The 26,952-nt window shown below is 41.4% G+C and overlaps 2 protein-coding genes across 4 annotated transcripts in view; both read left to right on the top strand.

Annotated features, from left to right (window-relative positions):
• LOC109039235 (WD repeat-containing protein 55 homolog) overlaps positions 1-26,952 on the top strand; it is a 180,370-nt gene that overhangs the window by 40,463 nt on the left and 112,955 nt on the right. The gene's annotated exons all lie outside the window — the stretch shown is intronic.
• The window catches only part of ec (ubiquitin specific peptidase echinus), a 393,787-nt gene that overhangs the window by 285,314 nt on the left and 81,521 nt on the right, over positions 1-26,952 (top strand). Inside the window, exon 1 of one of the 3 annotated variants that reach the window (XM_019054637.2) lies at positions 16,548-16,764. The exons of the other annotated variants lie outside the window; for them this stretch is intronic. Within the exon in view, the coding sequence (XP_018910182.2) occupies positions 16,696-16,764 (69 nt within the window). The 5' untranslated portion in view covers positions 16,548-16,695. Of the gene's footprint in view, positions 1-16,547; positions 16,765-26,952 lie in introns of those variants that run through there. 3 annotated transcript variants of the gene reach the window in all.

Here is a 26,952-nt window from a genome sequence, read left to right as displayed (position 1 = left end):
ATCATCACTGCTAGCCGAGCAATCGCATTTAAAAATTATAAAATTATTTTTACCAGTTTGCAAACTTTCAAAACTGAAGAGACCTACGTGTTTGAAACCATCAGGGTGAAAAAAAATTAAAGCGAATTCCAATCAAATTCTAGCTGATTTTTACAAATCAAGTAAAAGTCCGGAAATATCACTGATTTTTAAGGGTGGTTCGAAAGTACTAAAAAAGTGCGAAAATTCCGCAAAATGGTCCGGAATTGTTTTAAATTTTGTGTCATTTTTGTTGCAATTTCAAATTTTTGAACTGAAAAAGCACGGAATTTTTCTGTTGGAGGTGGTACTGAATTTCTTGAGAATGTACTGAAAAAGTACTGTAAAAGTACTTATTTTTGACCCGCCTGTTTCAGTAGACACCCTGCATTCGCATTCGCATTCGCATTTTTGCGCTAAAGTTATTAAGAAAATAATCGGTTCAATTGAGATTGCATTACAGATTTACTTCAGTTTTTAAAAAATAAATTGTACCTGAAGCAATCACAACGGTTCTGTTTTCTGAAAACAATGGCGAAGCCATAAAGCAATCTTTACGATCTGACGCCGCGACATTTCTGTCACGATCTAGCAACCAGCGAATCCACCCGAACTCCTTGTGTAGGACCTGTTCGATTCCCCTCTTGAGCCCGCGACCAACCCTTCTCACCTTCGGGCCTTGCATGTTGGTCTATTTTTATTAGTCCCCCCCTCATTCCCCCCCCCCTTTCTCGAGGAGCTCCACCTTGGCTTATTGTCGTGCTATTCCGAGCTCACCTGAGCCCTTAATCCACTTAAAAGAAACTGCCCCTCTAATTTAGTGGTTTATCTCGCGGCGATGTCAGGGATGACACTTGTCATGGCGGCCAACTGTTTATTGTTTGGCTCTTCACGCTAGTTTTTTTCTTTTCTTAATAGCTGCGTCGAGGTGCATGTGCTCGGGGGGTGAGTTTTTAATGATCTGACTCATCTAGACTGCATTTGGTTGAACGCCCGCTCCGGTTTGCGGGGGAATGTTCGAATCTTATCATTCGACGTTCGTCAAAACTATCGCGTTTCTGGACGTCAATCGTTTTTTTCGGCAGGGCGGGTGTTCCTACTTTTCATTTGAATGCATTGCACTATTTTATTAGAACGGTGAATGTCCAAAAAATGATTGCGCATCATTCTTTGGATTGCGAGGGTAGGTTGCCAAGACCAGAAACCTGTAATCATATCTTAATGCATTTCCTGAAATTTGAATTCTTGAAACTAACCCCTGCATTACCTTTTTCTGTTTCAGGTAAATTTTTTACAAGCTGATTCTCTGTGGTTGTGTTGCACGAATTTTGTGAGTACAAATTTTTGTGTGAATGCTGTGTATCAATATATTGAATACTAGTTGGACTGCATTTTGCAATTTGGAACTATAAATTCTGGCCCGGTTTAAAAAAAACGCATGTGCCATTAGTATCCCTATGCACATAAGTGTTTTTTTCAGATGAGCCAGAATTTATAGTTCCAAATTGCAAAATGCAGTCCAGTTGACTCGTCTCACAGTGGATCGAGTCGGTGGGAGAAGTCGGACAAAATTTGGAAACTTTAAAAGCTTATAACTCCGTCAAATCAAACCTTTGAGGTTTTAAAAATGGTTCCATTGGTTCCCTCGTGAAATTCTCTTCTAGGGGCACCCCTCAAAATTTAAAATGTGACAAATTAAACATCACAATTTGCAGTTTTAGTCATAAATTTTAGGTCCGACCTCTCTGATTGGCTCGTTCCACTGTGTCGTTCCACTGTACAATCTATGTTGTTATCCCCGGTTGCTACGGGCACGAAGCCATTTTTTACCAAATTTTCATCGGATAGTAATCAAATATTCTTCAAGTTTACATTTATGAATTGCGACGAATATTAGTCAATTTTAATGAGTATCACCTTTTTGGGTCAGAAATCAGGTCTTTCTTAATTGAATCGGTCATTTACAAAAGGACTTGATCGCCAAAAATGGATCTACGAGAAAAACGGTTATCACCATCTTAATTGACCCGTTCTAAATCTCAGGGCCCTAGAATATTAAAGCGATGAATGAATATATAACATCTTCAATTACTTGGCAATTGAAAACGGGGCGTTTAATGCAGTTTCTACTGTTTTTCTTGTATTTATGGCGCTTAAGTCTTTTTGAGAATGACCGATTCAATTGTTCAGAATCCACCAAAATCACTTTCAAAGAGCCACAACGCCCAAAAGCGAATCGCGCGTTTTCTGCCGTGCTAAGGAAAAACGCCGTATGAACATTCGAGAGTTGCCAAATTTCACCCGATAAAACATGCATTTTCGAGGACGTTCATGCATATTTTTCCTTGAAATTTTCAGAAATTTTAGATTACATTGCGTAGAAAATTTCCTGAAACTTTTGGAAAGAAATCTTCGCAATTTCCTCAGTAAATTCGGTTGTTATCGAAGAAAACTTGGTACCGTCTGAAGGCTCATACGGCGTTCTTCCTTAGCACGGCAGCATTTGTTCCCTGCGGTTCTCAGTCAACGTAACCTCTAATATTCGAGTACTCCTTCAAGTTTAAAAAGACGTATCACTCAGATTCTTCTCAAAACGTCAATACCCAAATGCATTCAGTCCTCCAGCCGCTCGAACTCTCATCAGCTCGAGGAAACCTCATGATTGACGCGATCTCGATGGATCGCTGTCTTCCTGTCCACTCGTTGAAGTCTCCGGCGCGCGCTCCTTAATTTATCATTCGAAATTACGCTTGACACCTCCCCCACCCCACAAGCTCGACGCGGGGGAGGGGGGAGGAAGTTTGATCGTTAAGAGATGATTGACGCGTGGAGTGGCCACATTTCGATCGGAAAAACGTAGGATATAGGTCGTTAATCGGAGTTGAGGTTGTGATGATCCCCCAATCGCCAACCATGCCGGGAGAGCTTTTTGTCCGGGTGACTTCATGTTTTGACTGGGGATGATATCTTTTGTCAGGAGATCGTGGCTGTCGGCTTCGCCTGATATACTACGGGCACGAGGATATTGAAAGGAAGTTAGGCTTAATATCACAGTTGGTGATAAAGGAGAGGAGCGCTGAGAGCTCTGGTTGAACGCCCTGCATGGCTCGTATTCGATAGTGGTTCGATGTATCGTTTGATTTAAAACAATAGAACTTAACCTCAAACGCAAATTTTAGGATTTAAGGTAATTCGATGGACGCCATATTTTGTGTCAGAACGGCATGCTATATATCGCATCAATTGGTTCCACTTTTTTAGGTACTCGTCATTTTTCTCCAATTTTGAGATCGCAATTCTATTGTCAGGAGACTAAAGTACTCACTTACTAATTTTAACAAAGGAATTCAACGTAATAAAGGCGTGGTGTTTTTAGAGAGAAAACGTCGCATTCGATACTGATATCGAAACTGCACTCGTATTATTGTACTCGTATTGCAAGTATAAAATTTGCAAAAATGTGCAATTTTTCCAAATTTTATATTTCGTTGGGTTACCTATATATCTAAAATGTGTTTAAGATGTTTAACTGTGTTGTGTGCCTGATAATGAATCTTTGTATTCGAAAGGTCCTCGCGCCATAAAATAAAGGATGTATAACAATGTAGGGATGTATCAAGGATACTATTTATCCTTCTATTAATACCAATCGGTTCTTTTAGTATCGGAAATTTTTTTCTGACTCTCATTTGCTGTAGTCTCTTTAAGCACTCTTGAATATTTTCACTTGCATTTGGCATCGAAGTTCAATCAATAAAGGTAATATCGACGATGTAAGTCGGCAATCACATAACTCGTTTGCGGTGTCTGAAAATCTCCGCCTCTATGTTATTTTTTTGAAGGAGAACAAATTGACATCATTCCTTGAAGTTTTTGCAGAATTTTCCTCTCACAGAGAAGAAAAATTACGGCAGTTTTAAAGAATTGCCGATGAGTAGTTTTCCGTTTAAAAAATGTAGTATGACAAGAAGTCTGCGACGACGTCGCAAACCGAGTTATGTGATTGCCGACTTACACCGTCGATTTGTAATTTTTCCCGGCTGAAGAAGGCTTTAAAGGTTCAAATAGTGTTTTATCGAATGCATGCAATCTTTCTCACAATCAGTTCCTCTGTTGATATAATTTTTCAGGAGATTTACACTCATTCGAAAAATACACACAAGTAAATGACAATAATAAGATAATATTTTACTGTGATGATCAGCTAAATGGGTCAAGAATAAAACCTGTGCAAGCTTTTTGCACGAGCATATTTATGATGAGAGACAGTAAATCACTTATAGTGGAGTCGACTCAATAGCTTTGATAGCACAGACATAAAAAAGACATGTTGCCAAATCTGGACTTTATCTAAATTACGGTGTAGGCCCTTCATTGGTTTTCGCTCGTTGAAACATGTTAACAAAATCTCAGAATATACCGAAAAAACACACTCCAGGATTTTTGCAATAAATACTAGAATCCTCCTGTCACATCCCTCTTGTGTGTCAAAGAGAACCCTCTCTGTTATAAAATGTATAGCATAGCATATACTATCGGCAGACCTCTCTTTTTTTTCTATCCTTACAGCTTATTTTCATCCCGTAACAAATTCAAAACCATGAATTTTACACAAATTTCCGATCTTCGCAAATTAACAACGATTTTTTTTACTTTTCAAATTTTTCTAACCTGCCCACCTTAGGAAAAATTAAGGGTTAATTCTTATGATACATTCCAAAAGAGAAATTTAAAGCGTAGTTTCAAAGTTGCTCTTTGGAAAAATCAATTGAAATTGAGTTTTTAGTTTATAAATAATTCAGTCTCATGAGTGTGAACTGGACTGTCCCCCAGAGTCCCGAGCACCCCCCCCCCCCCCCCTATCGGACTGAAAATTATATATAAAATCGACGGTTCAAATCTGACAATACCGTCTAGAGAACTTTACCGAGGCAATAGACTCGCTCGTTTTTATAGTGTTCCGCAAGTCGATAGGTGGGTCAATAAAAACACGAGAGGAAAAAAAAAAGCCCGCACCAAACGCAAATAAAAACGACAACCTACTTGTGAGAGCTCACTATTTTCGTTTCCTAACAGTTAACTCTGTTTGTGCATTTACATAGAGGGGTATAATTTTTTTATCAGAAACCAAGACCCTTAGCTATATGAATAAATAAATATGACTCCGTTTTATGTCACTAGAACCTTACCATAACAATAATCTTGAGTAACTTTTACTACTCGTATGTTCCCTTCATCTTGCGCTTAGTATACGTCCAATAAAAAATATGGCAGCAAATTTATATCAATAATTAAGAATTTCTAGGATGTGTAGTTAACGTCAGGGTCAAGAAAACAAAATGAGTTACGCTATAGACTCCCCAAGACTACTGTAGCAACCCCAGATCTTATTAAGAAAATTTGTGGACAGTTACCTTCTTTAATGAGTATTTACATGTAGATGACCGAAAAATAACAGAAACATATTCAGGCGACTTGTTAGAAATAATAGTGTCAAGTTATGTAGATTTCGAGAAACTTGCAGCAAAGAGTTTTAATCGCTTTTTCATACAGCGAATGTATACTTTTTAAATGCGAGTTTTTTTTAGGGAGGACTCATGAGTATGCGCATTGGAGATTATAGGGATTTCATCCAGATTACTTTTTTCAATTAGGATGCCAAATAAAATATTAAACTAAAATTACATAAAATATACTATTACTGTGCACAAGACCACTCAAATGCCCAATGCTAGAGTTTCAACGAGAGGTACAAAGCGGTTCGTCTGAGTTTTATTGTTCCACTACTGCCTTGAACCCTCCACCCTCGAGATTAGTTGTAATTCAATCCTTTGCCCAGACTCAAGGTGAAGTCTACAATAAAACGTTTATGGATACTAAGATGCTCGACTTGATCTGTTTTCTCCTTTGTTTGACGGCATACTCATCGATGGGATTTAGTTTAAACGATCGGCTAGTTAACCTGTTAACGTTATCTGAATATAATTATCGGGACCGTAATGCTCATTGGGACGAGGGATTATGATCGAGATTTTCACTGATCGATGGTAAACTTAGTTCTGATGTTTTCTCCAGTTCGTCATACATGTCGCTGTAACAAGAAACGACATGTATTACCAAAATAAAACTTTTATGGATGCAGTTCATCATACATGTCGTTGGAACTTTGACCACCCTCCCCCTCGTAACGCACCCGCAACGCAGCCTGACACCCCCCCCCCCTCCTTTCGAATCATATAATGCTAGCCTGACACCCCCCCCCCTCCATTTTCATACGGGAAGGGAGCAATTTCCAATTTTTGCACGTTTGTTTTCAAAGTTTTTTCCCTCCTGGTTCGGAATTGTTATGTAACGCTGATCTTAATCCCTCTCCCGCTTTTAACGCACCGTAACGGTGACTCAACCCCCACCTCCCTGAGCATTATTTGAAACTCAAAGGCGCCAACGCTCCAAATGCGCCTAAGAAATCGGTCATGGCGCTCAGAAAATGATGGCTCTGCGCCAATTTGGCCCCTAAAAATTGCCCTTCCCTTTCAAGAAAATTCCTAATTTTTCTTTTTTGTGAATTTTCAAAATTTCCCCAAGTTACAGTTACTAGTTCTGTGATTAAAACATCTTGCGTCTAATTTTTCACTAAATGCGCCGTGATATATAGGCAAAAAGTCAATCTAGCCCCTAAAAATCTTTAATGGCCCCTAAAAATTGAGCTTGATGCGCCTCATGGCTCCTAAAACTCAAAGGTGAGTTTCGAACACTGCTCCTAAAACTCGAAGATGATTTCCGAACTCTGCCCCTGAGTGCCTTATGTAATATTTGAAAGGCCCCTGACTGCACGAGGACGTCGCAGCGTTTTTCTCTTTTTCCGACGCGACGAGTCCCTCGAAAACGACCCCGAGCGAACTTTGCATAGAGTGATTAGCACTTGTGTCGCAGGATATCCTTGTTGTCCTGTTCTTGTCCTCACGCCCGACCCCAAGCGGGCTCCAAGCCGTGGCGCGCGGGGTCACTGGTCAGCACGTGGTCCGCGTCCTGTGTTCTTGTTTGATCGCCACCTCCGCCTTTCCGCGCCGCCGTCCACTCTTCAAAACGAGCAACTTGTATACTTTCGCGCTGTTTTCACATCGTGGCGCTGAAATTCTGGATGATCCCGCCTGAGGAAACACTGGAGTGCCTATGGAGTGCGGACTGTCGGTCATTTTGAGGTTAAGTCATGGAGCTTTTAGGGCCCAAAAGGACAGCCAACTTATGAGGTCAAATCATCCATAGTGATTTACTATTACAATTGTTACGAGCTGTCGTTTGAATAGCACGTACTTGACGTAGTTTTTGCATAAATTCACTCATTTTAGCGGAAGAAAGCTCACATATGAACATGCTTAACCATTTTGGTTTGATGTTGGAATCTGTAGTTTGGCGGTGACACTTTTAGTGTTGGGAGGTTGGCTGCCCAAGGGCAGCCAACCTCCCAACACAAAAAATGTCACTGCTACTCTTCAAAATTCAATGTCAAATCAAGATTGCTAAGAATCCTCATAAGTGAGCTTTCTTCCGCCAAAATGAGTGAATTTATGCAAAAACTAAGTCAAGTACGTGCTATCCAAACGACAGTTCGTAACAATTGTAATAGTTAATCACTATGGATAATTTGACCTCATAAGTTGGCCGTCCTTTTGGGCCCTAAAAGCTCCATGACCTAACCTCAAAATGACCGACAGTCCGCACTCTCCATTTATAGATACTCTCCGCTGACCCTCCTCTTTCCGGACCCGTGTCGGTGCCCTCTCTTTGAATCCTGTGCCCTGCCACAGCGATTATGACAAGCTGGCATCATGGTTGTTGGACATAGTTGATTAGTGGAGCTAATACAGTAATAGTCTGGTGAGGAGCATCCGAGCACACACGTCTGGGCGACGAGCGCGGGTTCGCGTCCCCCGCGACTCCGCCAGGCGCCCCACGCTTCGGCCGACCCACGCAATCGCTACTCACGTCCGGCACCGGGCACCGGGCACTCGTGCGCCCGCGGAAGTCCAAACCGACGTCAATCTTCCTCTTTCCACCTTCCACAGAGAACGCTTTTTTTCACGAGTCTTGTAAGGGTCACAAGAGAGGCACAGGCACGTAGCCAGAGAAGGGCTCGGGGGCTCAAGCCCTCTCCCAAAGCAAAAAAAGGAGGGGAAAAATGGACGTATTTCTATCAAACGGAACTAAGCGCCAATTTGAGTTCCTTTTGAGGAATTTAGAATCGTGGAGAGCGCGTTCTGTCAAACAGACCTAAGCGCCATGGAAAAGCATCGCGAGTATAGGACGGAATAAGCCAATCCAAGCCCCCCTCTACCTTCCTCACCCTATGGCGCTTAGGTCCGTTTGATAGAAGAACGTCCAAATGAAGAAAAGGGAAGACAGATACAAAGAGGCGAGAAAATTGGAAGTTCGAACTTTCATAATGCGTTGAAATAGATTTAAAATGTCAGAAATTCTCCAGATGTGTTGAATGCAACGATTTGAAGGTATCGTAGGCTGAAAGTAAAAGAGGATACGTAATTTTTCCGCAGAAATTGATGAAAAATCTGCATTACGGGAGCCTCAGAATGCGTCCAAATTGAATTAAAATTTCAAGACTTTTCCGGGGGAGGCCCCCCGAAGCCCCTCTCTGAACTGAGAGCTATTCCATACCCCCGGACATTATCGCGTGATGAGCACGAGTAAAATGACATTACTTAGTTAGATCCCCCTCGACACAAACCTAATTGGCCGTTCCTCAAACGAAGGAACGTTCTGGCCTCTCTTAAATTGAACGAATGTCGTAACATATATTGTAAAATTTTCTTTTCCCATTTTCCCCAAATTATCAGAATTATGTACATGCCCATTATGTCAGTTTCTCTGCTCCAACAGGAGAGTGCTCGGTGCATTTTCAGGTGAGAACTCTCCCTGCCATGCACCTAACCTCTCACATCTCGTTTTTGCGGTTATAAAAAGTGCATCACACACGATACCATGCAATTGTTGCGAGGAAAGTGTTATGTAATCGAAGGTAATAGCGCCCATTTAACAATCACTTATAGGGAAGGAATGTGCTTAACCTTCGCTTCCCTCGTCGGCGAGAAATTGCTCACGATCAAATGGACGTATTTATGCTAAAAGGAACTATGTTCCACGCGAAACCTTTGCACTTAGTTCTTTTTAGCATAAATACGTCCTAGTGTTCGATGCTCGATGGATGTGCAATACCAAAGATTCTCCTGTAGTGCCCCGAGGTGATGCATCATCCACACCTTGTTAGTTTTCTGACTTGAATCTTACCTACTCATATTGAACCCTCTTACATACTCTGCCGTGCTAAGGAAGAACGCCGTATGAACATTCGAGAGTTGCCAAATTTCCTTCAATAAAATGTTTATTTTTGAGGAAAGTTGTGAATGTTTTTCCTTGAAGTTTTCAGGAACTGTAGGTGAAATGACGTATAAAATTATTTAAAAAATTCGAAGGAAAATAGTCATAAGTTGACCAGGAAATTCGTGTTTTATCAAAGGAAATTTGACAACGCCGTATGAATCTTTAGGCGTTGCCAAATTTCCTTTGATAAATCCGACTTTCCTGGTAAACCGATAAATTCTTTCCTTCCGATTTTTCAGACAATTTTGTTCGCAATTTCACGCCAAGCTCCTGGAAATTTCAAGGAAAATTATTCATAACTTTTCTCAAAGATAAGAATTGCATCGAAGGAAATTTGGCAACTTGTGAATGTTCATACGGCTTTTTTTTTTTTTTTTTTTTTTTTTTTTTTTTTTGTACGACAGTGTATTTATATGATTTGGAGTGAGGAGGAGGATCTACGCACACTACACAGGCAGGTAGTGAAGGTCTTACTCCTCACTTAATGGAGTCAGTTTGGTGGATTTTTTTCCTCATTTTGACAATTTAAATGATTAAAATGAGACCTAAGTGTGTGCATGGATAAAAAATTTTAGTACAGGAATTCGTCTCAAGTTGGATCGAAAAATCCGTTTTTGGGATTTCGGCAGGAAACTCCTCCTGGAGTCTTGGAAAATAAATCGCGATGGTACAGTTCATTTCTTGTTAATAGAAAAAGTAAACCGCATCACAATTTCAGAATTCCATGATTCGAACATGGTAAAAAAGAATTTTACATAGATTCCTCGTGAAACTGCGTTTTTTTGAGCGGCAAACTCAAATTGCCATGGTTTTGGCTGAGCGTGGCATTTTTGGGAGTAAGCAGTGACCCAGATTCGTTTGCAGATGCTATTATCCAGTCTAGTATTACTGAAAAAATACCAACTACTACTTTTCAGCTTAAAAAAGTGAGTCTAGTTTTACTCCTTTTTTCCTTGTAAAAATCACTCAGCTACCTCCTAATTTTTTGTTACCGCAGACCAAAACCAAACTACGGAAAAATCTATGAGAACGAAACGACTAAGATTTTTATTTCCCATATTTTCTTTAAAAAAGTACGAAAACGATAGAGTAGTCAGAGCGATCAGAGTCCGTTTATTGCGAGGTTTTTTTCTCTCCTTCTTTCAATTCCTGAGTTTGTTCAGGTTTCGTTAAAGAGCAGAAGAGAGCAACCAAACTATGGAAAACCAACCTACGAAAACTATTAGAACGATACGACATAGGTTTACATTTCCCGTATCTCCTTTAAAAAAATAGAAATACGAGAGTAATTAGAGCGATCAGAGTGCGTAATTGCGAGGTTCTCTCTTTCCTTCTTTCAATTTCTGAGGTTGCTCAGGTCTCGTTACAAAGCAGGAAAGTGCCCTCTGCATGAAAAAAGCAACGAAAACGCCAAGCACAAAATCTGGAAGGCACGAACCCTGAAAACAAACATCGAAGGATAGACAGTAAAAACAGGAGAAGACACACGAATCGGGACCCCAGACTTCCACACGAAATCGGGGGAAAGAGTCACGCACACCAGCTAATAAAATATTCAAAGTCCCGGGGAACCAGAGGGTCCGAGCAACGCAGCTCTCCAGTTTCTTGTCAACGTGAGCCTGAATCCTCGAGCCATCAACCGGGGAAAAAGAACCCAACTCCAGTAGAAACCCCCATTAAGATGCGCTCTTTTCGACCGAGTCCGTTCCCCCTCCCTCGGAGGAGCCTCGACCCCCTTCCCCCTCCCCCCGGGTGGGCCCCTCACCTGCGGAGGGGGCCCAGGTAAGATTGGAGCCCGCGTCTTGGCTCGGTCACGTGATGCTAGTAAACTCATAGTACGACGTTGCTGGATCTACGGGTCAGTATCGGTTTTGGGGCGGATAATCGGGTGCTGTTCGGCGCGATCTGACAACGCTGTGATAGTACGCGAGGATGGCCCCCGGCTGGACGGGTTCTCGGGTCGAGGGCCCCGGCCCCCTCGCCCCCCCCCCCCCCCCGCCCCCCGACGTTGCAGCGGAGAGCGGCGGTTTCTCGGCGTACGGTGTTCGTGTCCTGGGTACGGTAATTTCGAGTTGGGAGTCTACCGTATCCGTGTTGCTGGCGCTCGAGAGCGCTTCGATCAGTGTGGTTTTTGGAGGGAAAGGAAGCTAGCTGATGGAGGGTATCTCAACTGGTTTTTGGAAACGTTTCGATACAGATTTTGGACAATTGTATATCATACTAGAAAAAAAAAAAACAAATTGGATCTAGAGTCCAGACTCTTGAAAACATTGACAAGAAAAAGGACTCTTGATTCAAGTAGATTTAAGCTTAAATCAAAAGGGAATCCGCTCAAATTAAGAGGCTTGGTTCTTGATCCAAGCAAAAATCCGATTGAATCAAGAGTATTTTTTCTTGTCGATGTTTTTAAGAGTCTGGACTCTAGATCCAATATGTTTTATTTAATTTTTCTTTTTTTTTTATTTATTTTTTTTTTCCAGTGATATGTAGCGATTGCTGCACCTAGTCGTGATCTGGGTACGGTAATGCTGAACTGGAGGTCTACCGTATCGTTGTCGCTGGCGCGCGGTGCGATCAGTGCATATGTATAGTGGACTGGAGCTTTTAGGAAATTTGGAGGGAGAGATGATTTCGAGACGACCTTAACGAAAATAATTTATTTAAAAGGAGTTTTATAAAGAGGGCAAATATCCTTTAAATTTTCACTTGCCGTACCATTCGGTGCGAAAAACGTACTTTGAGTTCATTTTTTTAGCACTCTGAATTATTCGTAGATTTTGATCTTGGGTAGGAGAATGCAATGCAATGCATTTTGTCAGCTTAAAATCACTCATAATTCATTTTTGTTGAAAAAATGGCTTGGTTCCTTCCTGTCATAGTTTATTCAGACCTTATGAGCATTGAGCAAGAGCCTGCGGAAGAAAATGAGCGATTGGTGAAGAATGTTCGTGTTTGAATGAGGAAATTTAGAGACAACCCTTCCTTAAAATGCAATGTTTTAGGTCACCGTTGATTCCAAGTGAAAAATAAACAGATTTTCTTAGAAGTGAAACAGCTATTCCCAAAGCAAATTAATAATACTGTAATTGTACGTGGAGTTTTTAGGAGCCAACTCCTGGATGCAACTATTCGAGCTCTATGGATGTCCATATTGCATATCCACAAAATTGAAGGCGTTTCGCCTTTCATAATGCCAACGCTTATCATATGCGACTATCTGTGTTCTTTGGATGTCTTAGTCGCATATTTCAAACTTCAAAGGTATTATGGCTATCGTTGTGCGCATTGTTTCCCAACTGCAACGTTTCAAAATGTCATACATAATTTTAAAAACTGAGAAATATCAATATTATGGCTTATTATCAGATTATTTCCTGGTTTTCCCTCACCATTTTGTGGCCATCCTGCATCGATCATTTTCGTAGGTTTAAAAGGCATATCATTCGATATCGATTACCAAGGTGTCCGTTGCAAACGCCCCGTTTTTCGATCCTTTTCAATCGTTCTAAATGGAAGATTAATCGATACATCGCAAAGCACACCATGCCACTGGGTTACAGCCGTTTTGCATGCAGGCATTACTTAATTTACGACGGCAGCGCGAAACGGCCACAAAACGTTTTATCATCATGACGTGGGCATTGCCAAAATGTGCCGGAATCCTCCGAATTTCGCAGACGGAACAGCGAGAAAATATCCTAGCATGAGGCACCGTTCTTGGCTCCAGAATAATGCCCCCTTATCTCCTTCATCCCGATGACGAATCTGCCCGAACGGAGATCGCATCGCTCGTGTATAATTATTACCCTCGCGTTGTCACTCCTTCACCTGGACCGTTTTTTTCTGCGTTCGCGTGATCTTGCTCTTTGCTCCAAATGGCAACGCGATTTTAAGCGGAAAATGTGATTTACCGGCCTGTCTGCCCATGTTGTCGTTTTTATGTTCAGACGTTTTCTTCGTACATTGCTTCGCGCAGAAAAATGCTGAAAATCTGTGCAAAATGACAACGACCGTCTATGCAACCTCAGATGCTCTTTATCATTCTGTGACATAATGCTGCCTAACCATTTAAGTGCGAAGTACTATCCAGCTTAAATACTCTTTAGTGAGACTCTGGAGGCTGTTTCGTAGAAAAGCTTGAGCAAGCGTGTATGTTAACCATTCTCTAGTGGTATCAATTTGCCGAGGTTCTTAAATCCTTCTATGAAATAACTTTAGTGCAAAGCAGTTGAAGCGTTTGAGGGCTAAAAATTAGTAACCTTTTGGCTACAGAATCATCAACTGCTTCTTCACCGGAGTGTGTTTACAGCGGTGTCGTTTAATTGACCCCTTTAAAATGTGCGACTGATCACTAGCAATTTCGTCCTTGCGAGCTGTCAGCTGTCAGCCAATCCTTATTCCAACAGAATTTTCCCATTTTCAATACCCTTTCTACATTACTTTGCAGTAAATGTTGCTTTTTTCAAGCGTCATTAAAAGTGAATTCTTGCGTAATTTTTCCCTGATCTACGGTTTGAGAAATAAACGACGTAGACAATTCTTACACACTACTTAACCTCACCGCAAAATGCAAATTGACAAACGCACCAAATACATAATTTGTACGAACGGTTAACGGTCAGTTTTTCTTTGGGTCTTATGGACCAAATCTTTGGATTGAAAAATTGCAACCTTCTTAAAAATCAGGCGCAAACTGCCGGGTTCGAACCTGAAGCTCGTAATTCACAGTCCAATGCGCCAGCGGCCAGCCATTCGCAAGTCGCAAGTTCGCAACATCTTAGTTGCGACATGAGGAACGAGAGTACATTAGTTCAGCGAGACACTTTCTTCATCCTGAGATGTCTCAGAGTATAACTTACGTCTTTGGTCGATTCAACCAAAAATTATGTTGAGCAACCAAATCGCAGGAATGCCCCAGTCAGGGAATACCGGGAAACACGGAAAATGTCAGGGAATTTTAAAAAGTCAGGGAAAGTGACAAAAATGTCAGGTAAAATTTGTTAAATCACCTTTTTTTTGCTTTCTAGAATGGGTCTCAGGTTCGAATAACAAATTTTGCCCGAGAACTATTTTCAATTATGTCTTCTTAACCTCCTGTCACTACCTCAATGGAGATGTTGTATGTGTAAGGAATTTGCGATTTGACTACTGCTATTTCTGTAAAAGTTCGCGAGAAAAACGACGGTGCCACTGGTTGTCTCTGAAGTTAACTCCCAAGCTCAAAAAGAGCTCTCAAGTTGAGGCCAAAATGGAGGGGATATCCCACGCTATCCTGAAAGTCCACCTCTACATCAAGACAAACTCTCCATGCAAAGATAGGGAGCAAATACATTGACAGGGCTGCCACTTTATTTGGGGACTCCAAAACTGAAAACACGGCAACCCTGCTAATATATTTGCTTCCTATCTTTGCATGGAGAGTTTGTCTTGATGTAGAGGTGGACTCTCAGGATAGCGTGAGATATCCCCTCCATTTTGGCCTCAACTTGAGAGCTTTTTTTGAGCTTGGGAGTTGATTTCAGAGAAAACCAGTAGCACCATCGTGTTTCTCGCAAATGTTTACATAAGAATCAATAGTCAAATCGCAAATTCCTCACACATGCAACATCTCAATTGTGAGGGGATTTCACCTTAACGTGTCAGGGAAGTTCATTTTCTAGTGACAACCCTGAAATCGGTTTGCCTGACCCAATAAAAGTAACCGCAAACACGGGGATTTCTAACTGTACGAAGCATTGCCGCCGCCAAACCTCGCAAAACGACCCTCTCAAAACAGCGAACCCCCGCCGAAAACCACCGACGCAGGGAGAACAGCGTGGCCGCGTGGAGGACTGGAGGGCCGGCCGGCGAGGATTAGCCAAGCGAACCCGATCACCTGCATCTGCAAGAGGAGCGACACGAGCTTGACTTTCACGGGCGACGGCCCGCGCCGAGGATCGCCGATCGGAAGACGCCAAGCCGAGCACAGGTGGGATGAGTGGACTAGGACTCACCCCTCGACCCAGCTCCACCGCACCACGATTTCAAGTTTACCCCGCGACACACCTGTACGCTTACCTGCCCCCCTCCGCCCCGCCCCGCACCCCCACTCACCACCACTACCTCCGCGGAGCTCCGCACAGAGGAGCAAGTCAATCCGAGAGGTCGGACATGACATTTTTGACGAAAACTACTTCTTCCTTTTTTTTATTTTTTTTTTTTTTATTAGTTACAAGTGAGCTTTCATAATGAAAATATACACTTTGCTTCTATGAAAATATACTTTTTGCTTCCATGAAAATATACACTTTGCTTCTACGAAAATATACACTTTGCCTCTATGAAAATATGCACTTTGCTTCTAAACTGCTTCTGGTGCTAATTTTGTCACCAAAATACCAAGCGGGTTCTCTAAATTCTTTTTTAATACTCTCCTAATTGAGTTACCCACTAACTTAATTTAAATGTAAAATGTAATCCACTTCACTTTTTAAAAAATTATGCGTTGACTTGATTTTATGAGTTGAGCAAAACTTAAATACTACCTCTTAATTTATGTTTGACAGCGATATAGAAATGAAACTACTTAAAAATTGAACAGATTGTGGATTGTCAATTACAGAGCAGATTCCTCTATTTAGATTAAACTACCGCCAATTTTTTTAAGTTTAAAGATTTTCTTTTACTGCTTTAATTATAATTAATCTGATAATGGGGTATCTTATCCTAGTTTTTAATAGAGATTTAAATTTTTAATAAAGAAGGAGAGGATTAATCTATTGGTAAACAAGGCTAAAACATTAAAAACACTAAAAGGCAGGACGTTTCGAGCTGTTACCAGCTCATTTTCAGCTGAAAAAAAAATAAAAAAAAAATAAAATAAATAAAAATTGATTGGCGACCTGACCCCAGCCGTTATCACGTAACCACTCTTTAGAGTTGTATTGATAAAATTTTCAAGAAGAAAATTTCACGAGGAAACCAATTTGTTCATTTCTAGAACCTCAAAGTTTGTTATGAACTGAGTTATAAGCGTTTAAATATTCCGAATTTTGTCCGATCTCTCCTATTAATTTGATCCTGTGTGCGGCGCTCCCCGCCCGCGCTCTCACCTGAGCCCCTCGCCCAGCGTAAACAAAGGCGTACTCAGGTTAGAGTGAGCCGTGACCCGCGTCGGACCGCCGTGCGTTCGCTCCGTGTATTCGTTGGTGTTTGTGTTGTTTTTGCGCTTTCCCGGTGCCGCGTCAGGTGCGAAAATGTGTTTCCCGGCGAAGTGAGTGTGTGTCGTTTTTCTGTGCAATTATGAAGGATAAACCGATCGGCGGCAGGACTACGGGGTACAGGAAGAAAGCGCTGTTCCAGATCACCAAGGTAGGATGCCGCCATTTTTTGTCGCCAGGGCGCCCGATTCGAATGTTTGATCGTTAGCGCCCGGGCCCTGTCGGGGAGCCCTGCGAGGGATCTGTAATGCGCCCCCGCTTTCGAAAGTGGGGTTTTTGGGGTTGGTTTTTTCGTTGTTTTGGGGAGCTGTCAGGTCGTTGAACGGTTGTTTACATTTGTGAGGAATTGTCTCTCGTAGCGAATTTGGTTGTTGTCGACTATTTACCTACCCGCGCGTTTAAGTCTCTCGGATATACTCAAATTGTGATGACTTTTTGAAGTTTACCTTGTGAATTTATCCTTCGTTTTGATTTTTTTTTTAAATTTCTTACTATAAAGCGATTTATTTGACCGCAAGGAAGGCATGTTTGTAAAGATCGGAGAAGATTGTACTTATTACAACTAATCGTCAACCTTTCCAATGCTTTTTTCACCCGAAATAGTACCTATAAGTTTCCTGCGTATTTTAATTTTTGACATTCAAATGCGCACTTTGCGCTTATCGAATTTTCAAGAATTGTCCGCGAAACCGTATGAGCCAGTGAGCCACGTATAATAATGCATTGACACACAAGTCCCAGGAGGTATACCGATTTAAATCCTAATTAAATGTCTCTTTTTTCGTCTCGGTTTAGCTTCAAATTATGTTCGAAACTTATCATTTACCTTCCCGTTCGTTTTTATATTCTCTCTTGTTTATTTTTGAAGAAACTGAGCTTTTACGTTTTTGTATTAAAAATGGTAAAGCGTTAAAAAATCGCTAAGTTATGAAGGCTGAATTTATTATACTTTTAGTCGCCATCGTAACTTTTTTGGGGGTAAGGGGGAGGGGTATGGAAATAATATAGTAATCACTCAAATTTACTTCTTTTTTCGGCAAATTATCATCGCCATTATCGCCTTCATTTACTATTTATTTGACGTCTTTCAATATTTGTGTGGTGCAATACAACTAGTGTTAAAATGAGAATGTGCATGTGTCTATCATCGGGTTTCATTGGCAAAAACGAATCTTATCGCTTGCTATATTAAGTAGCTGCAACGATTATTCAAAAATTTTCAATGGTGCAATTTTAATTTCCTAGAAATGAGCTTTTTAATTCTTTTACACTAAAGCTTTGCGGTGTTTTATGCCTCTTATATAATTTTAATTTATCATCGATATTCAAATGTCTGTGAACCTATTTTTGTTTTTATTCACGTGGTAACGTGGTATTCTCCTTGTATTTCAACATTATTGTGCGAATATTACAAGCGATACAGTCGGTTTTTCTGTACCTAAAATGATGAAGTAGGAATAGGAATTCTGAAGCGTTAATGGAGCTCGCGTTCTTTGAATTTCGCCGAAATTTTCTCGTTTGAAGCAAGTTAGGATTGGTACATAAATCCTAGCCGTCCCGTTATTCATGTGCAGTTTACTCACTAATATTTCCTGCACTACCGTTCAGTTCTGCTCATTTGTTATTGAAATATCCATTGTTAATAACTGTCTCTCGGCGGCTAATTGCCGTGAAACGTAAAGACCGAAATCAATCAAAATTAGTTCCTCCTAATCAGTCTCGTCTGCAGTCACTAATTTACCCACTGCTGCTTTGACTAATTAATTAATATTCATCGCTAGACCCGACGAGGCGACTGCCCACGCTGACCTGGCAAAAAGTAAACATCGAGAATTTGGTGAGGTATATTACCGTGCTAAGAAAGAACGCCGTATGGACATTCGAAAGTTGCCCAATTTCCTCTGATAAAGCATGTATTTTTAAGAAATTCTGTGCATACACTGAAAAAAAGGTGCTTGGCTCAAGCATGAAGATTCTTGAATTTGCCGCCAAGAATTTTTTTCAACTTGATTTAAGCTGAATTTTTCTTGATGCAAGGCAAATAAGGCTTGGTTTAAGCAAAAAAGCAGTTTATATTAAGCAGCAAAATTCTTGATTTAAGAAAAAATACTTCTTGGCGGCTTTAAGATTCTTTCTTTTCAGCGTATTTTTCCTTGAAATTTTTAGATGTTTTATATTAAAATGCGATCCCGAAATTTTAAGGAAAAATCGTCAGAATTACCCAGGAAATTCTTCTTCAATTGAAGGAAATATGACAACGTCTAAAGGCTCATACAGCGTTCTTCCTTAGCACAGCAGTATGCATCATTGAAAATTCCTATTTTTAGATGATACTTTCTTTCCAGGAATATTATTAAAATTTAAACATAATTTAAATAAATATTAAAAAATATTTACAAGAAAGTTATAATAAATTCCTAAAAATATGAACTCTTGAATGCTTACACGGCGTTCTTGCTTAGCACCTATCCGGTGCGTACGTCATCAGGGCATCACCTATCATCACGATCCCGATTCATCACGCTTTTACCCTCGCGCGTGCGTCTTTGTCCCGCGCGTGGCGGTGATGCCAGACGGTGCATTTATTTTAAAAACTAAGAATCCTTAATGCTGTATGTATTTTGATTATGATATCTGGCAGCAGTGTGCGCGTTGCTCGCACGTTGTCTTGCTTTCTTCTCCTTTTCAAACTACGCACGCATCCTCAACCACATCAGCGCGGGTCAAAAACATGCGGTGGTTGCCAAGCAAATCGAAAATTGAAAAGCCATCGAAAATCAGATTTTATAGAGGAAATTCCGGGAAAATGGACGTATTGCTGCCAAACGGAACTATGTGCATTGAGACATGAGCTCTAACACCCATAAGAATATATGCATAACAGGGCTTCTGTCATAATGCACATAGTTCCGTTTGGCAGAAATACGTCCAAATTATCGAATAGCTCCTTTATATGTTTTTGTATGTAAATATTTCTGTGGAAAGTCAGTAAGTAACAGATTTGCCTGATAAAGAAGAGTGTTTCATGACAGAGAAGAAAAATTATCACTTTTCAGCTAATCTGTTTGCCTCCAGTTTTTTTTAAATGGTATAAAATGGAATTTTTGATAAAATTAAAAAGACTGCTCACTAATAACGCCTTCACTCTTCCATGATACCGCACGCATTACCGCAAAGTTAGTTTAGTTGCTTAACCTAACCAAACCCAACTCTGCTCGGCTTTTTCATTGCACTGCGATAATATTTAGGACCTGCTGGGGAATAAGTCAGCCCATGAGGTTTACCGTGTGTATTTTACCAACATTCCAAATTCGATGCGTCTGTTTGCTCAATTTTTCCTTGTTTTTTACTCATTCAAAAATATTTTCTTTCAAGTTTTGAAAAGTATGTGGACATGATTTAAACTCGCGATTGAGTAACGTGGTTTTTCGGGTCCTTTCGGATTTACGCAAGTTTCGTCGGATAAAGACCAACTTTTTTGTCGTTCTATTGATCTTCAGTGTAAATCATGATCAATTTTGGGGCAATTTCACAACACTGGTAATATGTAGTTCCGTTTTGAGCGTAACAATGCCATCATATCTGGAGGGCTTGCTCGCAAACCAGGGAAAGTCCACGTTGTAGTGGAGCCTCAAACTTCGAAAGTTAGCTAAAAACAATGATGATCATTCATGTGCCCGCGCCCTCACCATAAAAAGCTTGCGGATTTCCTGGTACAGTTTCGCGACCGCGTTAATCTGCAGATTCTGAGTCAGACTCAAAACCGAATGCGTAATCCACAGTCATGCAACAAATTATCCAGTCCCTGTTTCTGCTTCCTAATGTAATATTTTTCCTGCGCCGTTAAGTATAACCGAAGGGTTTGATGTTTCTCATTACTGCCGAAATTACACAGAGCTTATGCTAAGTGCAAATTAAAGTTTTCTCGAACCCAATATTATTTATTTTATTTGTATTAAATATGCTTTGTAAATATACTCTTTCACATCCTCAGAAAATTCACAGAAATTGTTCAGACGTTATGTCGTTGAGTTTTTTGTCGGGTAAAAATTGACACTGAGAAATACAGGTAGACCTATTCGGGCTGAATCAATTTAAATTAATCAGTTGAAACTTTCCCAATAAGTATTCTCGTCTTGTCTAGTTCCCAATTCCGATGATAACACAAAAGCCAGAAGCACAGCAGGCTACATGTTGTTACAATGTGCCGGATACTTAGGTCCTTTTCAGTAGCAGGAGGCTGCCTTCCTCCAGGCTAAACTCTCTCTTAAACCTCAGAACCATACTGAGCTTTTTGACTGCCCCCTGTTCTTTGAGCATTTCTGGGGGGCTTAGAATCCACACTTGCGGATCGAATTGAATGCAAATTGCTTGATTAGCTTGATTCGTCACTCTTTCGATGCAAATAGGATTTAGACCAAACAAGATCCTTTGGCTTCCTTTTTTGATATCAGTGATATACCTGGCTTGGTAGTGCTTTACTTTCCTCGATAATACTTAGGAATTCGGTTTAAAACTCTAAGAAGAGAAAGTGGCGTTATTGCAGTAACTTTTTCCTCACTCTTTCCAGTTTTTTCTATGTTGGTTATTTTCACCGAGGATTAGAGATATCAATGTTTTCTTTCCTTAGCTTTTTTCTTTAAAATAAACCCCCTGAAGGCCTCTTACTCAGTTCGGTACGAAAATAAATGCGATTCCATCATTGCATCATGCATTTCAAGCGTACCTGTCGAAATTAAGGTGTCCAAACACGGAGTCCTTACACTGGTGTAAGGTGTCCTAAACAGTCTATTTAATAAGAAAACATAGTTGTGACGCCCCTCTGTTCGTTTCTTCGATGGCGGTTTACTACGGGCCCTCTCTCACGATGCCCATAAAAACCATCGTTGAGCCTGGCTGGAAACATTTTCACGACCATTCGTCAATTGTTTCCTAGCTTGCTTCCGAGTTTTCTATCCGCCTGCTCGCCTTAAAGATCTCCCTAACTGCAGATAAGACAGAAAAGGCGAGTTTATGGGACTGAGTCACGAGCTTCTCGGACCGAGTCTCGTTGCCAAATTTCTCCTAAACTGCCGTGATATGGAAAAACGCCGTATGAACGTCCGTGTGTTGCAAATTTCCGCCTATGAAACATTCGTTTTTGAGAAAATTTATGAATATTTCCCTTTGAATATTTCCGATTCTGTAGATTAAATTGCTAATAATTTTTTGTTGAAAAATTGGGAGAGAAACGTACTCAAGAATCCCTGAACATTTGTCTTTTGTCAAAGGAGATTTGGCAACGCCTGAGGGCTCATATGGCGTTTTTCCATAGCACGGCAGTATACCTTACAGCTTTCGGTTTGTAAAATTTACAAAGTAGCCCAGACAAGTGAAGTGCCTTCAATTTATGCGCATGCAACACGGACAACCGTAGAGCACGAATAGTTGCATGCGAACAGCCTTGTGACTTGCCGCACCAGCCAGAACCGTTCCGTAGTAAGATTCGAATCTCTGTTTTTTGAGATGACGTCATCACTTTCCACCACGCTGAGCGATAAGTCACGGCGGTCGAAAAGCACACAGCGCGTTTGACACGGTCATAATATTTGTCACTGGACGATGTTCCCGGTACTTTGAAAGGTAAAAAGTCCCTTCGAGCGCCGATTCTCACGTTCGGGGGAAAACCACGACTGCACTACACAATACGCCCATTCGTACGCGCCAAACTGCATTCAACAAGCCCCACGTTGCTAAATTTATCGTAAAAATCCGCCTTTTCCATAGTATCTCACCGGGGAACTTGTATTTTAACAAACCAAACGGCAAAATCGAAGCCTGGTGTTGCTGAATCTCTCGTAAAATCACGCTGTCTCTTAAGGGAAGTTGTAGGTGATATTCGCAAGAATGGCAACGCTGGAGGCTGTTGCCGCGTCGAAGAGGGGGACAAAAAGCGGAGAAATTAAGGGAAATAAGGGAGAAACACCTGAAAAAATAAGGTGAGCCTCTAAGTCCCGGACAAAGGAGGTCAGTGCGTCTTCTTTTTTCCTGGAATCGGTTTCACACGGCCTACCTGGCCGAGCACCTGGCGAAAAAAAACCACCCCCATCCCTCGATCCTCAACCCCTCGGGGAATCGTAAACATCCCCCGCTAGGATGCACCAGCTTCGGAGTTGATTGCTTTTTTTCTTACCTGCTACTCACGGATTTGTTTACGTAAGGCACGTTAAATTGATGCTCTCTCGTTTACAGAACGCCAGATCGGGACAAGGTATTAATTTAGGGTACATGCAGGATCCGGAAAAAAGTAATATCTCGGGTTTGAAGGTCGTGTGGCATCCCTGCATCACCTTTTTAACTCTAAATTATTTTCTTTTCCTTGTTTTCCTTAGCCTTGCTCCTTCTTGCCAGCACTGTGATTTTTTCATTATTTCTATCAAGAACAGGCTCACATCATGTGTTCTCCTTCTTCGTCCTCTCGTTCAGGGACTTAGAAAATGACCGGGAAATGTTGCTGAAAATTGATAAAAGCGTGTTGAACACATTAGAGTGTACACCCACGAGTTACGTTTTTTTCGTGAGGAAAAGGGCGGTTTGTGTAGCTTCTTCACCGAAAAAAAGTGGTGCTGATTTAACATTCTGGATGTAGAAAAGAGTACGCCAACTCACAAAACGCTGAATTAACTGCCTACAGCAGTTAGTTTTACATCTCTGTATTGCCTAAATGTTAATGCGTACAGAGTAATCTTTCGATTGCAACTGTTAAACAGAAGTACAACAGCATCACTCACGGACAATAACACATTCGGATCTAGAGTTGCAACTCTAAAAACATCGACAAGAAAAATACTCTGATTCAATCGGATTTTTGCTTAGAATCAAGAATCAGCTCTAATTGAGCGTGATTTTACAACTTTGATTCAAGCGTAAATCTGATTGTATTCAAGAGTATTCTCTTAATCAAATTGCGTTTTCGCGGAAGAGTTATGCGACTCTATGTAGTTACCGTTTTTTCTGAGATGTCACAGCTTTTTTTCAGTGTTTAGGTTGGAAAAGGATGCTGCACTCACAGTCACAGGAGCCAGTTTGCTTTTTAGCGCGCTCATGTATCCACTGTGACTTTTCTCCGCTCTCAAGGCCGTAAAATTAGCGAGCAGAACTTTTGCCCTAGTTATCTACGCCCATCGTACGGCGCTCTAAAGGCACCGCATGCCAAGTCGTGCATCGCTCATCGCAGGGAGCCGTGCACACCGGAGAGCTTTCGCAACTCTCATTTAACTGACGTGTTCGTGTCTTCGAGGTTGCCCCAACCGATAGGTGATGCACACATTTGCATACGTTGCCATGAGTGCAATGTGCATCTTTGCTAGCGAGATCTCAAAACGTCGCATCGGAGACGAGAATATTCTATCACTGAAAAAAAAATGCTGTCGTATGTACCAAAGTTCGGTGTTCCATATCATCGCAACTAATTCGGTTCGTCCAACTGAATTTTCGGTTTGTCAAACCCAACTTGAGCGGTAAAGTGAACTGACGTATAAAGTTTGGTCTTACATGCCGAACGTTTGGTTACACAAACCCAAAGTTCAGTTTGACAAACCGAATATTTGGGATGATATGGAACACCGAGCGTTCGGTTCACACACATTACCGATTTTTTTTTCAGTGATACCGTGCCCAAAAAAAAACGTTATAAAGTCGTTGCATTTTGTCAAATTTCTTCCGATAAAACACAAATTTTCAGGAAAACTTGTGATTTTTTCAGACAATTTAATTTGCACTTTGATCTGGTGCATTTGAGCATTACAAGGAAAAAGTGTCGAAACTTTTCTCAAAATTAAGTATTTTGTCGGAGTAGAGGCAATCTTCGCATGTTCAAACGGATCCAGTCGCCTGACGATCAAGGACGAGATGTGATGATCGTTATCGATATTTCCTCATTTGCAGCTGTGGTAAATAATCGATTAGATGCTAAGCGAAACACCCTGTTTATCGATCCTTTACCGTAGGTTTACGTGGAATATCAATCGATATATCGCAAGGCACGCCATGCCACTGCCTCGGACATCAAGCTCTCTGTATTTATTCCCTGCCAATCGAAATCCAATCTGGCTCTCCAAGCCGGGGTACCCGAAAGTTGCTCAACATAAAAACCGCGTGGCGGCCACCGGTCGCCGGCCGTAAAGCGATAGCGGCCCCAATCGGAACAGCTGCGATTAATAGGCCCTTCACGGCCGTACGGGTTCGGCGGGGTCTTTAAGCCCACTTGAAATTGCCAAATCAGACGGGAAAACCTCGATTTTCCCGGTAATCGGGTACATTTACCGGACTCATCCGGCAACCTGGCCCCATTTGCGCGGGTAATTAGGCCCCGGATAAAGCACGGAGCTTTCGATTCACAATTGTTGGCTCGTTTGGCGCGGCCGCGGAGAGAATGGCTTTTGTGATCGACCGAGGCTTGGTTCGACCATACGCTACGTAAAAACCCCGTATCTCCTATGATAATTCAATGCAGATACGCTGTTTTCGATGCATGGTCGCGGCTCGAACAAAAACCGCCTATCTCCTTGATAGATCTTATGGAGATTCGCGGTTTTTGCCGAGGTGTCGGGTCGTTGTTTTACAAGGCGCCGCTATCAGGAAACTGGGCCAAGAGCCGCGGCTTCGTCGCTTATCACCACCATTCCTGCCGTGCTAAGGAAGAACGCCGTATGAACATTCGAGAGTTGCCAAATTTTCTCCCATAAAATGTTTATTTTTGAGGAATGTAATGGATATTTTTCCTTGAAAGTTTCAGGGACTTTAGATTAAAATACAAAGAATATTCTCTGAAAAATTGGAAGGAAAATATGCATAAGTTTACCAGGGAATTCGTGTTTTATCGAAGGAAATTTGGCAACGCCTAAAGGTTCATACGGCGTTTTTCCTTAGCACGGCAGCATTATTCCGAGGGAAATATCAGGCGGGAGTGTCTCGGAGGAGGGAGAAATTAATTGGCGCCGGTCGCCGCGCTACAAGGCGCCACCCACGTGGGTACGATCGGGATTTTTTCGTCGTGTAAATCATCCGTCTTTTCGCTTTTTAATCGTTCCGTTTGAGGAATCTTAATCAGGGTGCTTGGTGTTTCACACCAAAAATCTGGTGATACAGGGCGGAGCCTACAGTCTCTACAACAATGTCAACACGTGGTATCATGAGCGAAAATGGGTCAATGGGCCACTGAGCAAAATATGATTTAGAAGCATTAAAATCAAAAAGAAGAACATCCATTGTGATCTGAGCTCTGTCATGCACGCATATCGTCATGGATCCAAAGGCTTACGTCAGGATGGGTGTAGTTCCTTTTGATTCAAGAGAGTCCAATTAAAGCACCACGTTATAGTTTTCCTCTTCACCATTTTACGAGGAAAGCGATTTACCCAACGAGAAGTTTGTAAATCAACCCCTGAACGAGTTGGCATATAACGTACATTTAACAGTGATCGAATTAAATCACCGAGAAGAGTATTTCTTTTAACAGAAGTATAGTAAATTCTATCACGAGTCCACGTGGGAAAAATGTAATCGCTGATTTAACAATTTTGTAGTTTAAAAAAATGTCCGACATGTTTCAAAGTAGATTATACAATAAAAAATGCTAATTTAACCAATTGTAAAATGTACATTTGAAACATGTCGGACATATTTTTTTTACAATTTAATCGTTAATCAACAATCCATTTTTACGTGTAATTGATTTTTGACAACGTGATACTGTGGGGTACAGATTTTAACTCGCAGGTGTACCTGGGCCTTGGTCTTAAGGTGGATGCATCCATAGGGTTTTGTCTAGAGTCCCTTTATACTGAGAGTCAAGACAATGTGAATCCATTTCTGATTGGTTCCCGTATTTTAGGCCTTCACAGTGTCACAAACGGGAATAAAGATTACATTTTCACCGATTGCAAAGATTATAATCTGGAATGGACCGGGGAATTACGGGTTCGGCAAGGAACAAACGGAATGAGAGAAGGAACGGAGGAAGGAATTTGAGAATGGGCCGATCAAAGATTACAAAAAACGTTCAATTTGTGTAATCTTTATTCCCGTTTGTGACTCCATGAGGGGGTGTTGTCTTGACTCTCAGTTTAAAGGGACTCTAGTTTTGTCCATTCCGTCGCCTGAAGGTTGCGAATGGGTGTTGTGATGGTCCGGTCGCGAGTGAAACGCGATGACCGCCGCCGCATCTATTGTACTCGTTAATTGTTAATCGAATTACCCGCGCGGTAAAGCGAGAGGGGGCGGGGGCGGTGGTCGAAGGCGGTGGCGACCGAGATGGCCACGCTCGCAGTGCCAACGCGATCTGCTCTGCTCAGTTGAT

The sequence above is a fragment of the Bemisia tabaci genome, chromosome 9, assembly GCF_918797505.1.
Source record: "Bemisia tabaci chromosome 9, PGI_BMITA_v3".
Lineage (NCBI taxonomy): Eukaryota > Metazoa > Arthropoda > Insecta > Hemiptera > Aleyrodidae > Bemisia > Bemisia tabaci.
This window is presented reverse-complemented; position numbering and strand designations above follow the sequence as displayed.